Consider the following 13,656-nt stretch of genomic DNA (forward strand, 5'->3'; position numbering starts at 1 on the left):
GCTAGACCGTAATGTGATTATTTAAAATCATCGGATTGCAGATACGAGCAAAACAATAATTTTCCTTTGTGTCATTCTGAAGCATAACTGAAGAGAAAATTACAGTAAGAATATTATTTCCTTGTCACGTGATTTTTTTTATCTTTCAGAGAATGTAAACTGGCTAAAAAGGCTCATGTAGCGATACCAGAGTATTATTAAGTCTACTGCTGATGCGATTCTTGATCGTTCACGGATGAGATGACAATAACTATCGAAAGGGAAGTCTTGGCATTAAAAATTCCTCGAAAATGTCTAGTTTCTCCATATTTGTCTTCCCATACGATGTATTGCTTCAGACACTAATGAAAAAGGAAGGAATGCTACAATACAAATAAACAGTCCTTAATTTTAATAAAATTATTTAATAAATTATATTTTTTAGAAAAATAAGTCTTTCTTTATCATTCTTAATATTTAAAGTTCAGTAAAGCGAATTACAATATCAATGTTTCCATTTATCTTTTAGAGTAATACAATCTGGATGAAAGTTAAACATATTTTTCCATTAATAATTTTATCACAATTATAATAATTACCGGATTCGAAACTGGGTCAGCTTACATAATTTGTGGACTCACCTACCGTGGCTCCATCTGCCGTTACCAGAACAGAATTAAATTCGTATGTTCAAATAGTCATCTTGAAATTCTTATAAAGCATTTTACTTCGAATGTTTTGTTAGTATCCGCGCATGCGCAGTTTCTGTATTTGATCAGTTGGACAAACGTCATCATCCGGGAGCACTTTTAAAAGTGTTATAAAATAAAAGTTATAAAATTTCGTCTTTGGAAAGTAGAAATATGACTGCCATCAAATGTTGAGTTTTCGGGTTTAAAACAAAGTCCCGAGAATGGCACTCGGGATAGAGTGATGTTGCAGTACTTCGTTAACAACCACCTGCCGACAATTTTTGTTGTTTCTTGGCCTTTGTGGAGAGCCACTTAAGATATCCAGTCATGTGACGTTCATTCAATGAATGAAATGCAAGTTCCACCTAACCGCAGTTGCAATTACGAGACGTAACAGACGTGAATGAAACGATACGTCAGAAAAATCATAAACAGTCCGAAGTGGTTTAAACTCCATAATTTTCGGTATTACATTTAAACCAAAGTAATCTTCACATATTGGCATTTTAAGAATTAACTGGGTAAGTTCAGATAGCGCTTGTTATATAAATATTTGCTTATAGCTTGTAAATATCGATATCTACGATGTTCAATCTGTTGACTGATAAAAGTAATGTTAGGGTAAATTTAGATTTATTTTTGCAGCATAAATATCGTTCTTCTCTTTGAAATTACATTTACGAACACGCATAAGAAGTTATAATTTTGTTATGTTCTTTAATAAAAATCGATTATTTTATTTATTTACTTTTATTTTTTAATCCAGATAAATGATAATGGAAAAAGAGGTTGACAATGACCATCTTTGTGGGTTGGGGAACTTCAGGCCTCGTTGGCTGCAGAGGTTTGCCGATCCTAAAGTTTATTTAGCGGTGATTTGTCTGATCAGTACAGTTCAAGGTGCTTATTATTCTTATTTCGTTGGCGTTCTCACTACACTGGAGAAAAGATTTGGATTTGACAGCACAACCAGCGGGATCTTTTTGGCAGCTGAAAATGTGGGCCCAATTCTAGTAAACTGGACGCTTGGCTACTACGGTCGATTCACCCACAGACCACGTGTCGTAGCTGTTGGAATGTTCATTGTAGTGTGTGGCTGTACTCTCGCTTTACTCCCATTCTTCATGTATGGAGCTAATTACAATTCATTTGGAGATACAATGGATTTTAGGAACACGTCGAAAAGTGAGCATCAAATGTGTACTTCTTCTCTGAACGACTCTTGTGACCAAAACTATGTGCCTCCTACCATCCCAGTGGTGTGCATATACGTCATTGCTCATATCTTGAATGGAATTGGGTCGTTAACTCTTAACGTTGTTGCTGTACCATACTTGGATGACAATATAAAAAAGGAAGACTCCGCATTATACTTGGGTAGGTAGCGTTGATTTCTTGTCTAAGATGATAATTTAATATTTCAGAGTTTCGGGCATATCTTTTCGTGTAAAGCTGTTATCCTTGTATTTTCTCTTAAACGATGTCTAGTTTACAATCTTTGAATGTTTCTCATGAACTTTATAAAACGTTTTTATGAATATTAAGTATTTGTATGGAACTTTCAACAGTCCATTTGACGAACCACCTATAAGTAACACAGCAACAAGTATTTACCATTTTTGTAAAACCAGAGGTAGTAATGATACTAGTCAGAACAGGAGTTGGGTTGGGAACTACAAAGGTACATTTGAATTACATCTCCGATAATAATGAAGCAAATCCTCTGCGCGTGTGTGTGTGGTAAATGCCAAAGCAGCTAAGACTCTGAGGCGTCATTATACTGTGTCTGTAAATTGCGTGTATTTTGTAGTCGACATGGTATTGTGGGGCCCTAAAACCCGAGTTTCCATGAGAAAAACATTAACCTCGCCTGAGATCGACTAAAATCCTTGACGCCAATGACAGGGTTTGAACCCTAGCATTTTGCGACTGGTGTGGATGGATGATCATATCCACTGTGCTACGCGCAAGATCATACAAACGCTCCTTTCTTTGACCACTTAGCTAATTCGTGTGAACTGATGTGTGATCGAAAACCAGACATTGAAAAGACAAAACTGCCATAGCGAACAATTCTAAGGGATTAAACAAATAATTGCTATCACTGGTCGGATATAGATGTCGCAGGAACACTACACTTCTTCCACTCGGATGTCGCCATAGCACCACAGGCCCCGGGTGTCAAGCGTTTTGTGACTGAACGATTCCTGTTAGCTTTCGCTGTGATTTAGTAAAAACCGAATTCTAGTTTCTGCTATGTTCCTCTCCTGCAGCAGTCCTTTTATTTAATAGCAGCTCTATTTCCAAAAGTACTTATTGAGAGCAAGAAAGGAAACTCACTTTTCTTCATTTTTCTTAGTCTTCTTATTAACTCCTGCTAATCTTTTCTTTGTCACTCCAGGCACTGCTGTTGTCTCCCCGTGGCGGGGCCAGTAACTTTGGCAGAAAAGTTAATCTGCCAAGCGCTAAAGGCAGCTGACTCCATGTCAGCTGCTTTTAGCCCTTTAGACAACCCATTAATCTTCCACTTTCTGCTCAAGTGGTGGAATTTATACATCACTTGAGCCGATGGAATTTATCCATCGGAAGTGAAACCGAATTTCACTCATCCGATCTCAAGAGACAAAGAACAAACGGGTCCAAAAAAAAAAAGGAATTACCACCGTTCCTAATAATACATTCCCAAACAAGTCAACGATTGGTGCACTTGCTCCATCTCTTCATTTATAAATGTCTTGAGAATGCTGCTGTGTCGCCTAAAATGGTAAAAAGACTCCGATCTGGAGTGTTATGAATTTGGCCGTCGTTTACCTTGTGCCAATAACCTCCTATTAAAACAAAATCAACCAAACCAACCTCGGAGGAATATCCGCTCAGGCTACTTCATTCCAACCAGCATTATTTGAATAACCCTTCTTTGTCCGTTCTATCTATTGAAACGATGTCTTAAGACCTCGTCTATGGACGATTTAGATGAACTAGGTTTGTTTTTTTTTTTTTTTTTTAAACATAGGAGCACAAACCTCATCTCGACAATAATCATCGGCAATATTCGTTTTCTCAAGTTCTGTAGTAGGAATGAGTTAGATCAAGGATTTCAATAATATCTCATATAATGGATAGCTCATTAAAGGGAGATTGCATTCTCAAATTTTCATATTCTGACCATATCTACAACAAATGCATTCAATTTTGTTGTTTATTTGTTTCTTTCTTTCTGTACTCTTTTATTTACATAAATGTTTTATCTTTTATAGGTATATTGTTTGCGTTACGGTTATTTGGTCCGGTGATTGGCTTCTCAATCTCCTCCTTGGTTCTGAAATACTACGAAGATCCATTCTGTAAGTAAGAGTTACTAAATATCCCCTAAACCGATATGTTTTATAAAAGAAGATTAGTAGTGTCTCTCAGAAAATTTCCATTTTTATTTTATAAGCAGAATAATAATTGGGATTTGACGAAATCAGAGACAGCCTTGCTTATCCGGACGATTTAAAAGCTGCTAATTCAGTGATGGTTTTTTTTTTTCTATTTTTGAGATGATCCAGGATATACACCAGAAGATCCTCGATGGGTGGGCGCTTGGTGGATAGGATTTTGCATATTAGGCATCTCTTTATTTATAGTCTCGATTCCTGTAGCCATGTTCCCAAGACAACTGAAGCCTTCATTAAACTCTCCTGAAAGGAAAAAAGAACCAGACAAAAAGAAGGAACTAAAATTGTTATTTATAGGCAAGTTATTTATAGTGCTACTAAATGATTACACCCAATTTTAGACATATTTATGTTGAATTATCGAAAAACATTTAATTTTAATGCGTCTCTGTCCGCAGATCTCTTCAAATCAGTGGTGAAACTTTTCCGAAATCCAATAGTCGTAGTTCACTCCTTGGCTCTCGTCTGTGAGGTCAATGGAACTGCCGGTTACTTCACGTTCATGCCTAAATACTTGGAGACACAGTACCGTTTGTCAGCATCAACAGCAAATCTCCTCTCAGGTAACGAAACAAGTAATTTTTTAGACTTTATTTCCATAATAGTATCTATTACTGTTGTACACGGAGTGGTTACTCTATTAGATGCCTTCACCCTTTTCACGAAATAGAGCTCTTCTTCAGTAAGAGCTTCTCGTGTTTGTACCATGCATTATAAAAATAGGTGGGTATATATGAATGGACGTTGTATAACTGCAGGTCATTGCAAGACGAAAGATTTAACTGACCTTGAATGTTGAATGGTAGTCGGCACTGGGCAAGCCGATATGAGTACCTCGGAAACTGCAATCGTACTAGAATTTTCACGTCGGTGTCTCTGTTTTATCGATAATCAAAGATACTTTGGTACCATTGTTGTATTGTTTCACCTTGAGGATCCACTGTTGCAGCGGGTCCTTATGGTGGATCCTTCAAGCAAACGCAATCTACGTTTCCAAAATTATCTGATGCAAAACGGGACTCATCAGAGAACAGAACTTTACTCCATTTATCAGGGCCGCAAGTTTCGATGGCTCTAAGGTAGTTTGGGGTTAATGGGATAAACTATTATATTAGGATCACCTAGAAAGTTACTTCAACTACCCATGTGTATTGTGTCTATAGTCTGTAAATTTAGTGTGTTCTCTGGTCGATTTTCCTGTTTTTCTGGACGAAAACGCAGCGTTTTTCAGGAGAAAAACCTTGCTACCTACGCCCGAGACCTACTTACTGAGCCATGGAGTGAAAAAAGCCCATAAACGTTCCTCGCGTCATCGACGGGATTGGAACCGGGCCTTTAGGGGAGGACGGTGACGATACTACTGTGCTACCCCCGCAGAAGATTAACGGGATACAAACCACTGTCTTCTTGTTTAGAGTCCACTTGAATTGAACCTTCTTAACACAGTCCGGTTTGAAATGTTTTCATTTGTCGCCGCAGCAATCACAAAAGACAATTGATGACAGGACATCGCAGGGTTCTGTCTTGCTCTTAGATCCAGATAGCAGTCTGTTCTGGTTGATGCAGCGCTCGGACGACCTTGGCCAATTCTTCTTGTAATGGTTCCTGTCTCCTGAAGCTGCTTCCATAGTGCCGAGACGACACTGCGTGATACATTAAGCAAACGTGCCACCTCCGCCTGCGACTGCCCGGCTCCAAGTCGTCCAACGTGATGCCATCTCAAAGAATCATCTACACGACGATGACCTACCATTGTGAGTACTGGAGATGTGGCTATCTCACTGAGTAATCCAAAAAGAGGAATGAAGTGATGTGATCGTAACCCATGTTCTTATAGGCATGAATAATTTGCATAATAGATCCGATTCTGTGTCATTATTAAGTGTTACTGAGTAACACTGGATAAGCATTCTCTCTCTGAGAGGAAGTATGTTTTGTTATAAGACTGAAATTATAGAAAGGGAACGAATAGTAATTCTCACAATAATTCTTATTTCTGGCCAAATCTCCATTTTTGAAAATTCATTAATCGATATCAATAAGTTATAATGTATGAGTTGTATTTTCCAAGGCGCTGGTCCAATTCAAGCAGCTTTCCCCCACATCAGTATTGGGTGACTTGGTCTGCTCTACATTCATTTATTATATAAGAATAAAATATGAAATATAAAAGTATGATGCCATAATTTTTTCACAAGAGTTAAATAGTTAAAATAGAAAATACAAATTTCAATTTTTCAGGTTCAGCTAGCATGTCGTGTATGTTAGTGGGCTCGACAGTGGGTGGCGTGCTGATCTCAAAGTTCAAGCCACGACCTCGTTATCTTATTGGGTACTTCATATTCCACGAAGCCTTCATTGCTCTTAGGGTGGTGGCTTCCATTTTCATGGGGTGCCCTTCGTTTAACTTACCCGGAACAAAGTACACAGACAATGGGTAGGTATTACAACGTTTTTTTGAGTATTTCATTTACTTAGCTTTGTTCGAGTGATAATTTATGTTGCCAAAACACCAATCTGCATAGATCACAGAAGAGTTACAACACCTACGAGATTGAGGTTTTATTCCTTTTTTTAATTTTAGGCTTTTAAATCTGACAAACAGCTGCAATCGTGATTGTGAATGCACAAAAGCAGAGTTTGAACCTGTCTGTGGATCGGATGGAGCCTCCACCTATTTCTCTCCATGTTATGCCGGATGTGCCAACCACACCGCATTTTACAACTCTTCGGTTAATTACACGGTAAATATTACCTTCAATATTTTCTCGTTCTTTTATGATTGGTTGGTTGTTTTCCAATTAGCGTAAAACAGGCTGCCAGGTTGGTGATTTATCGAACATTGTCCTATAGAGACATGAAGGTCATAATCCCACTGTATAAGGCAATTGTAAGACCTCATTTGGAATATTGTGTCCATGTAGGGAGACTCTCATCTGAAAAAGCCATTGAGCTTCTTGAAAGGGATCAAAGGTGGCAACTGGCATGGTAAGATCCTCAGAAGAGCAACCGTATGAGGAAACCTCTGATGATTTGGGCTACAGAGCTTGGCAACCCAACACTTTACTCTGAGAGCGGTTAGTAAAATGAAAGAAGGAGAAATTTTCACTATTATAAAGAATTACAGAACTTTGGGCCGTAAATTCAAAGTAAAGGGGATGAGGTTTAGACTAGATTGTAGGAAGTTTTCTTTTAGTCAGCGAGTCGTTGATTACTGGAACAAGTTGCCTCCACAGGTGGTTGAGGGTGACAGTTCGAAGAAATTGAGAGGTCAATTGGACAGTTACCTTCATGAGGAAGGAAGTGCATAATTTATTGTATCTTAAGGGTCTTTGAGTTATCAGAATTATCAGGACATTGAGTAAACTGACCCGTGGCTTCCTTGCGCTATTTGGCTAATACTAAAGCATCCGGAGAGGCTTTAAGATGTGGATTCAATAGAAATTTATGTTTGTAATAGTAAACGTATCGTTAGAGAAAAAAAAAGAATAATAGATATTGAATGGAAGTAGCTTTGAGAATAGAATATGATGGATATCTATTAGTATGAATAATATTGTTGTGTTCTAATTAAGAAGGCACGAGGGTGTGCAATTACAGGTGCTTTGGGTGGCCGGGGTTCAAGCCTCTGTGCGCTAAATATGGTGCTGTTTCTTTCATTCTCTCTATCGTGTGAACTCCTTCTGGTCGTCTAGGAGTTTAAATAGAAAATTTATTTATAACTAGCCATTTTATCCGTATACTTGTATGTATATATAATATTATTTTGTATAATAAACATTTTGTTTTCTAACGTTGTGTACTCGATTTACTCATGAGGTATAGACGCCTTACTTTGAATATACATTGAAAATTAAAAAGGAGGAACCCTGAGCTCTTGGAAAAGTTTCTAATCACTAGTGCAGCCAGGTAACTTGTGGGTCTTAATGCTTGAGAGGAGCTAACTATTCTTGCACTTTTGAACAGCAACTCACGTTTGCTACTCAACTATTTCAATCCAGAAACCTTTGGTATTGAACTATTTGAGTACCGCAGATTGTTGGATCGAAGGCAACTATTTACTAGTTTTGTAATTTTTGTAATAATTGCATGGTCTGGGGATTTCAGGAGAGCAAACGTTTGGTAATTAAACAATTTAGTAGTTAACGTCTATAGGAATGGCATATAGTCTTTGGGTTATCAGAACATTGAGTGAACCAGAGAGAGAAAGAAAGAGAGAGATTTTTTCTGAATTTAGGCTCTTCTGATTGGTCCTAATCAATATATTACAGATATTTTCGGACTGCTCCTGTGCGGAAAGTAATTATCTTAAGAGTGGTTACTGCCCAGAAGACTGCAACATGCTTCTACCATTCATGATCTTTTTTTGCATCACTATATTAGCTTCATCTGCTTCTAAAAGTGGAGCTACTCTAATTGCTTTAAGGTACGTATTGATGAATCACAGACGCATTTATCGGTCTTTCGTTTTTATCATTTAGTTTCATTATAAGTAAAATTCCTTTACTCACCAACCCGAATCGATACTATATCATCTGCATCGAAAAAAAAACTTTTGCTTAATTATATAAAAGATTTCTTTCGCGATCCTCTTCAGGGGAATGGAAGTTTTTGTTCAAATGGCTTGTTTTACTCTGATTTTTGCAATTAACCCCATCGAAGGAAATATAATAAGATGCGTATGAACCGCCATCCTCCAGGCTCTTGAAAATGGACACACTGAGAAATTAGCCTGCATTATTAACCTGATCACTTCCGTTAACTCTTCAAGTATCACTGTACTCTGTACTGAGTGTACAAAGTGTAATAATAGTTGAAGCTTTAACGCAAAACATTTAAATGTAGATAATTTAATCGCAATCACTATAATAAAATAAATGAATATATCTTTTCAGGTGCGTTGATGCAGAGGACAAAGGTCTTGTCCTAGGAATGTATGACATTATAATGACTTTTTTAGGTAAGTGTCCTTTTTTTGTTGAAATCGCATTGCTAGTAAAACAGCAGATATCAGGAGTAGTCTTATTTATACCATTTTTTCTTAATTACTGTAGACGTTCCTCAGAGACGATACCAGCACTGCTGCATGTAGCACAATGTTTATGATTTCTGTCTTTGAACTCCGTGCGTTAAAGGCCCATGGTCGAATCCATCCAAGACATGTATGAGCCTTTCTGCTAAAGCAGTGACTGAACTGGTGGGCCATGGTGAAAGTCGTATTCTTTCTTCTTCCGAAAACTGGTTTTTCACCCAAAAAACAGTCTAACCGACGGAAGAATACTTTTGCGCCTCATAGCCTTAGTTATTTTGATACAAAAACAACAACAGCGCTTATTGGGCCCTAGACCTCCACCAGAATTGTTTCGAGGAACTCTTCCTTATTGAGATCGCTTCGAAACATTGCTCCAGAGATGCCAATGGAACTCTCAGCAGGATGGACACCATTGTACACATTGTAACTCCTCTCCTGATAGGTCTAATAAACGCATGCTGGTGGACCGAACTCCAGCAGTTCATGAACAAGAAACATACTATCTTTCTCGTGGCCAATAAGAACCTACGACCAGTCTTCTTCAACCAAAAGGACCGTCATCACAAAATCTTACAGCTATTTGGAGGACGGCGCAATTTATGTTTCCATCAATGGAAATCCCTTATCGTCTGTGAAACATGACGTCTGTTAAATACTATAATAATTACAAATATCCCAACTAAATAATTGCATACAGTTACTCTCTTCTTTTATATTTCAGGGTTCCTTCCATTTCCATTGATATATGGAATGGTGACGGATGCCGCATGCATTGTTTGGAAGGAAGAGTGTGGGGAAACTGGGCATTGCTGGCTTTACGATGACGACAGACTTCGTTACTACCTGCATGGAATGACCATTGGCTTCACATGTGCCGGAATTCTCTTTAATTTCCTGCTGTTATGCTTAAGTGGCCGGTTGAAGAATTTCTACGACGAAGAAGAAAACTTTATAGACGAGAAAGAGAACGAAACTAAAACATCCCTGCGAAACAAGTCGAAGATGATCACAGACTTCGAGATGGACTCGATATGAAAAAAATTAAGAAATCAGTGATACTGTACACTTATGAAACTTGAAAATTATAGATATTTATCATCACCTTTCCAGCGCCATCACCACAGAGATAGAAACGAACCTCATTATGTAAATCAAAGACTTTAAATAAACTATTTTTCTTTATATCAAAGGTGTGTCTGTCCTTTTGTCTTTCTTAACTTTTAGATACAAAGGTAGGTATACTTTACGTTTGAAAATTCTATTACTTTTCTGAGCTTTTATTTGCCATATTCTTTTAGTTCGCTTTCCATCAAGCATGTTGTTTGTTGGACGTTTTGCAAAGAGGGATAATGACGCCTTTGTCTCTACTGACAAAGGTCCCATGAACAACATACCATTTTCCGTACCAGTCTCCTCTTTTCACTTCATATCAGACTAAATCTTAATGCCAAAGTCTCTTTCATCTTAAAACAATTTTAGCTGCTCTTTCCCTACCTTGTACGTGATCCCCGCCAGGATTTCATTTCGAAGCATTAAACTTTATTTGCCTTTTTTCCGGACAATGTATCAACCGATCTAATTCTTTTAAGCAACATGGCCTGGCTCGTATTTTTAACCACTCTTCCCACAATCAGCAAAGTTTGGTAACTTCCTGTAGATGTCCTCGTCGATATCATTTATGAAAATTGGAAATTGGAGGGGACCAAACATAGAGCCCAGAGGAACTCTATTTGTTATATTGGACAACGCTGAAGACTGAACATTTATCCCTTCCCACTATCTCCTGTCATTTAGCCAGTCTGCAATCTAGAGTAGTATCTTACCAGTAACTTCACGTTCTTCCAGTTTATACAGCAGTCTTCAATGAAGGACTATATCAAAAGCTTTACTACTGTCTAGATATATAAAGTAAAAATTGCAACTTCCGTCCAACTGCTCAATGACTACACCATGGCAATTTACCAGACTGGTCAGTTATAATCTCCCCTTAAATTCATAGACTTCATAATTTTCCTTGCCCTAGAAGTCAAACTTATTGGCCTATACTTGCCTACCTCCTCTTTTTCACCACCTTTGTGGGCTGGTGAAACATTGGCACTACCTTTTGGTATTCGTCTCCAAGAGCTACTCAGAAAACTTAAAATGAAGGTAGACAAGGTTGCCCAAACACCAAATCAGCCCCTTCCACCATGGCATGCTCACGTTCCAACACGCGACTTTTCCTTTAAAATCTGGGGAAAGTCGGACACTCCATCATCTGTCTACCTGCAGCTGTTTTCAGCACACCGAGCTGAACCTTCTGAGTTCGCGCCAGTTTACACAGACAGCATAAAGTCAGAATTCAATGTCGGATCTGCTGCTGTCTCTGCAAACATCACTATATCAGAGCAAATTCCCTCTGAATGCAGCATATTCACTGCAGAGCTGCGCGCTATACAGATAGCCTTGGATCACATTAGTAAATGCCAACACCAACGGTTCTTTTTATATTCGGATGCTTTGAGCGTCTTACAGGCTTTATTATCTGTCGGATATAATCCTCACCCAGTTCTGTCTCAAGTTCAGCAGAAGATTCACTCTCTCCATGAACGTGAATACGATATCCGCTTCTGCTGGAAACCCAGCCACATTGGGATTAGGGGAAATCATAAATTCCCAGTATTAATCGCTGCTTGTCAGTCCCCTACACAGACTACAGGCAAATAATACACCAGAAGATACACTCCCAATGGCAGGATTCGCGGAATAGACAGACTACGAATAAACTACATCAGATAAAGCCTGTAATTGAACCGTGGCAGTCTAGTCTGCTCAGGAATCTCAAAGAGGAAGTTGTTCTGGCACGGACCCGCATAGGACACAGTCATCTGACATATTCTTTCTTGCTGAGAGCTGATGACCCTCCTATGTGTGAGTCCTGTGGCACAGTTTTATCCCTGAAACATATTCTAATGGAGTGCTCAGATTTTACTAATATGCGCTTTACAGCTTTTAACCATCTGACTGAGCCTTATACGCTCAGTCAGATTTTATCCGACAATGACAATCTGTCTGCTGTTTTTAATTTTTACCTTTTTTCTTGCCCGCATAATAGCCATTGCTGCTAATGCGCCATTAAAATTTTAAACCAAACAAAACCATTGTTTTTAACTGTAAAAATGTCTTTGAGAACTATCTGTTTTACCCTTTCTTGAAATTGAATCTCTCACCTTTACTTTCGAATAAATTTCTTTAGTACAGTGCATTTTATGGTATTGGTGTCATTGCTTGCTGTTAGTTCCCCCACTGTCAAGTTTATTGATACATTAGGCTCCTGAGTGAGTATAAGGGACTCTATCATCCTAGGATGTCAAAGTGTCTTATACTCCCTTGAATAAATAGCGATCATCCAGTTTGTTTTTAAAAAAAGCTGTTATCTAATGTATTTCCGGTCCACATATCGCAAAGTATACGAGGGAGTTTGAAATCGCCCAATAATGAGATAATCGTACTTACTTAATACAGCGATGTTCAGAGTTATCGGTCCAATTCCAAACAGATATAAGAGATGAAATATGTACACATTATTGGGATGGTAAGAGACTAGTTATTAGTCACGAGAACCGTTCAGAGGAGCAGTGCACATTTCATGCTCGCTTTTCGTTGTCTTGCGTAAACCTATTAGGTTTTGAGATGCGTGTAATTTGGTTCATAATATAGGACTATAGCAAGAATAGAATCAGACACTACAACGGTCAATACAAAAGCTATACGTATATATATATATATATATATATATATAATATCTGTAAATTGCATGTGTTCTTGGTCGCTTTGGTGTTTACTGAACGAAAACCCTAGATACAGTCCATCTTAGTCGATCACTGCTTCAATGGGCGTCCACAGCACCTTCATATTATTATTCCTAGGAGATCTGGGCTTTAACCTTCTTGCTATCCTCCATCAACTTCTCAGCAACAGACAGATCTTTATTAAATATGACCATAGATTGGAGAGGGCCATCACGACCTCTGTCGGCATCCCACAAGAGGAGTTCTTTCATCGTGGTTTTTTGCCGCAGCACTTGAGCCCTTCCTTGCGAAGCATCCAAACTTCATTTCATACGCTGATGATCTTAAGATGCTGATCCGACGATCCAGAAAAGGCTGAGATAGTCGCCTATGAAAATCAGATAGTACTGTTTGAACTCCAAGATTATCTAGGACGTCTGAGACTTAAACTGAATCCTCATAAAACAGCTCAGAAAAAGGACTATTAATGAAATTATGCTCACAATAAATGGGACAGCCATTAAAAAGGTTCACTGTCACATGAATTTGCGGTTGAAGTGGGATGACGGGCTTACTTTCAAAGACCACCTGAAGATGGCCATGCTAAAAACGCTTGCCTTGCGGCGCTCTCGTCAGGAGTCTCCTCTACTCTACTAAAGAGATTTCTTGGAGTTGAATATTGGTTCCTGAGAAAGCGAAACAGGGAGATGGGCTACCCTTTCACCATTTCTAGGAGCGTGCTC

The 13,656-nt window shown here is 38.4% G+C and overlaps 1 protein-coding gene across 1 annotated transcript; it reads left to right on the forward strand.

Annotated features, from left to right (window-relative positions):
• Positions 1-1,333: 1,333 nt before the first annotated feature.
• LOC150077193 (solute carrier organic anion transporter family member 74D-like) lies at positions 1,334-10,332 on the forward strand. The gene is made up of 9 exons (XM_090385980.1): positions 1,334-2,048; positions 3,929-4,015; positions 4,214-4,408; positions 4,510-4,674; positions 6,353-6,548; positions 6,696-6,855; positions 8,383-8,537; positions 9,007-9,071; positions 9,865-10,332. Exons 1-9 carry the CDS (start codon positions 1,442-1,444, stop codon positions 10,176-10,178), a joined length of 1,944 nt encoding a protein of 647 aa, XP_090242106.1. The 5' UTR covers positions 1,334-1,441; the 3' UTR covers positions 10,179-10,332.
• Positions 10,333-13,656: the final 3,324 nt, after the last annotated feature.

This window comes from Mastigoproctus giganteus, chromosome 12 (genome assembly GCF_048544385.1).
Source record: "Mastigoproctus giganteus isolate SK-2022 chromosome 12, ASM4854438v1, whole genome shotgun sequence".
In the NCBI taxonomy this organism is placed as follows: Eukaryota; Metazoa; Arthropoda; class Arachnida; order Uropygi; family Thelyphonidae; genus Mastigoproctus; species Mastigoproctus giganteus.

Bases quoted from the DNA above. Each gene is read 5' to 3' on its own strand.
- LOC150077193 (XM_090385980.1), top strand. From the start codon at position 1,442: ATGATAATGGAAAAAGAGGTTGACAATGACCATCTTTGTGGGTTGGGG. The intron at 8,538-9,006 runs GTACGTATTGAT...ATATCTTTTCAG, and splicing joins GCTACTCTAATTGCTTTAAG to GTGCGTTGATGCAGAGGACA. The intron at 9,072-9,864 runs GTAAGTGTCCTT...TTTATATTTCAG, and splicing joins CATTATAATGACTTTTTTAG to GGTTCCTTCCATTTCCATTG.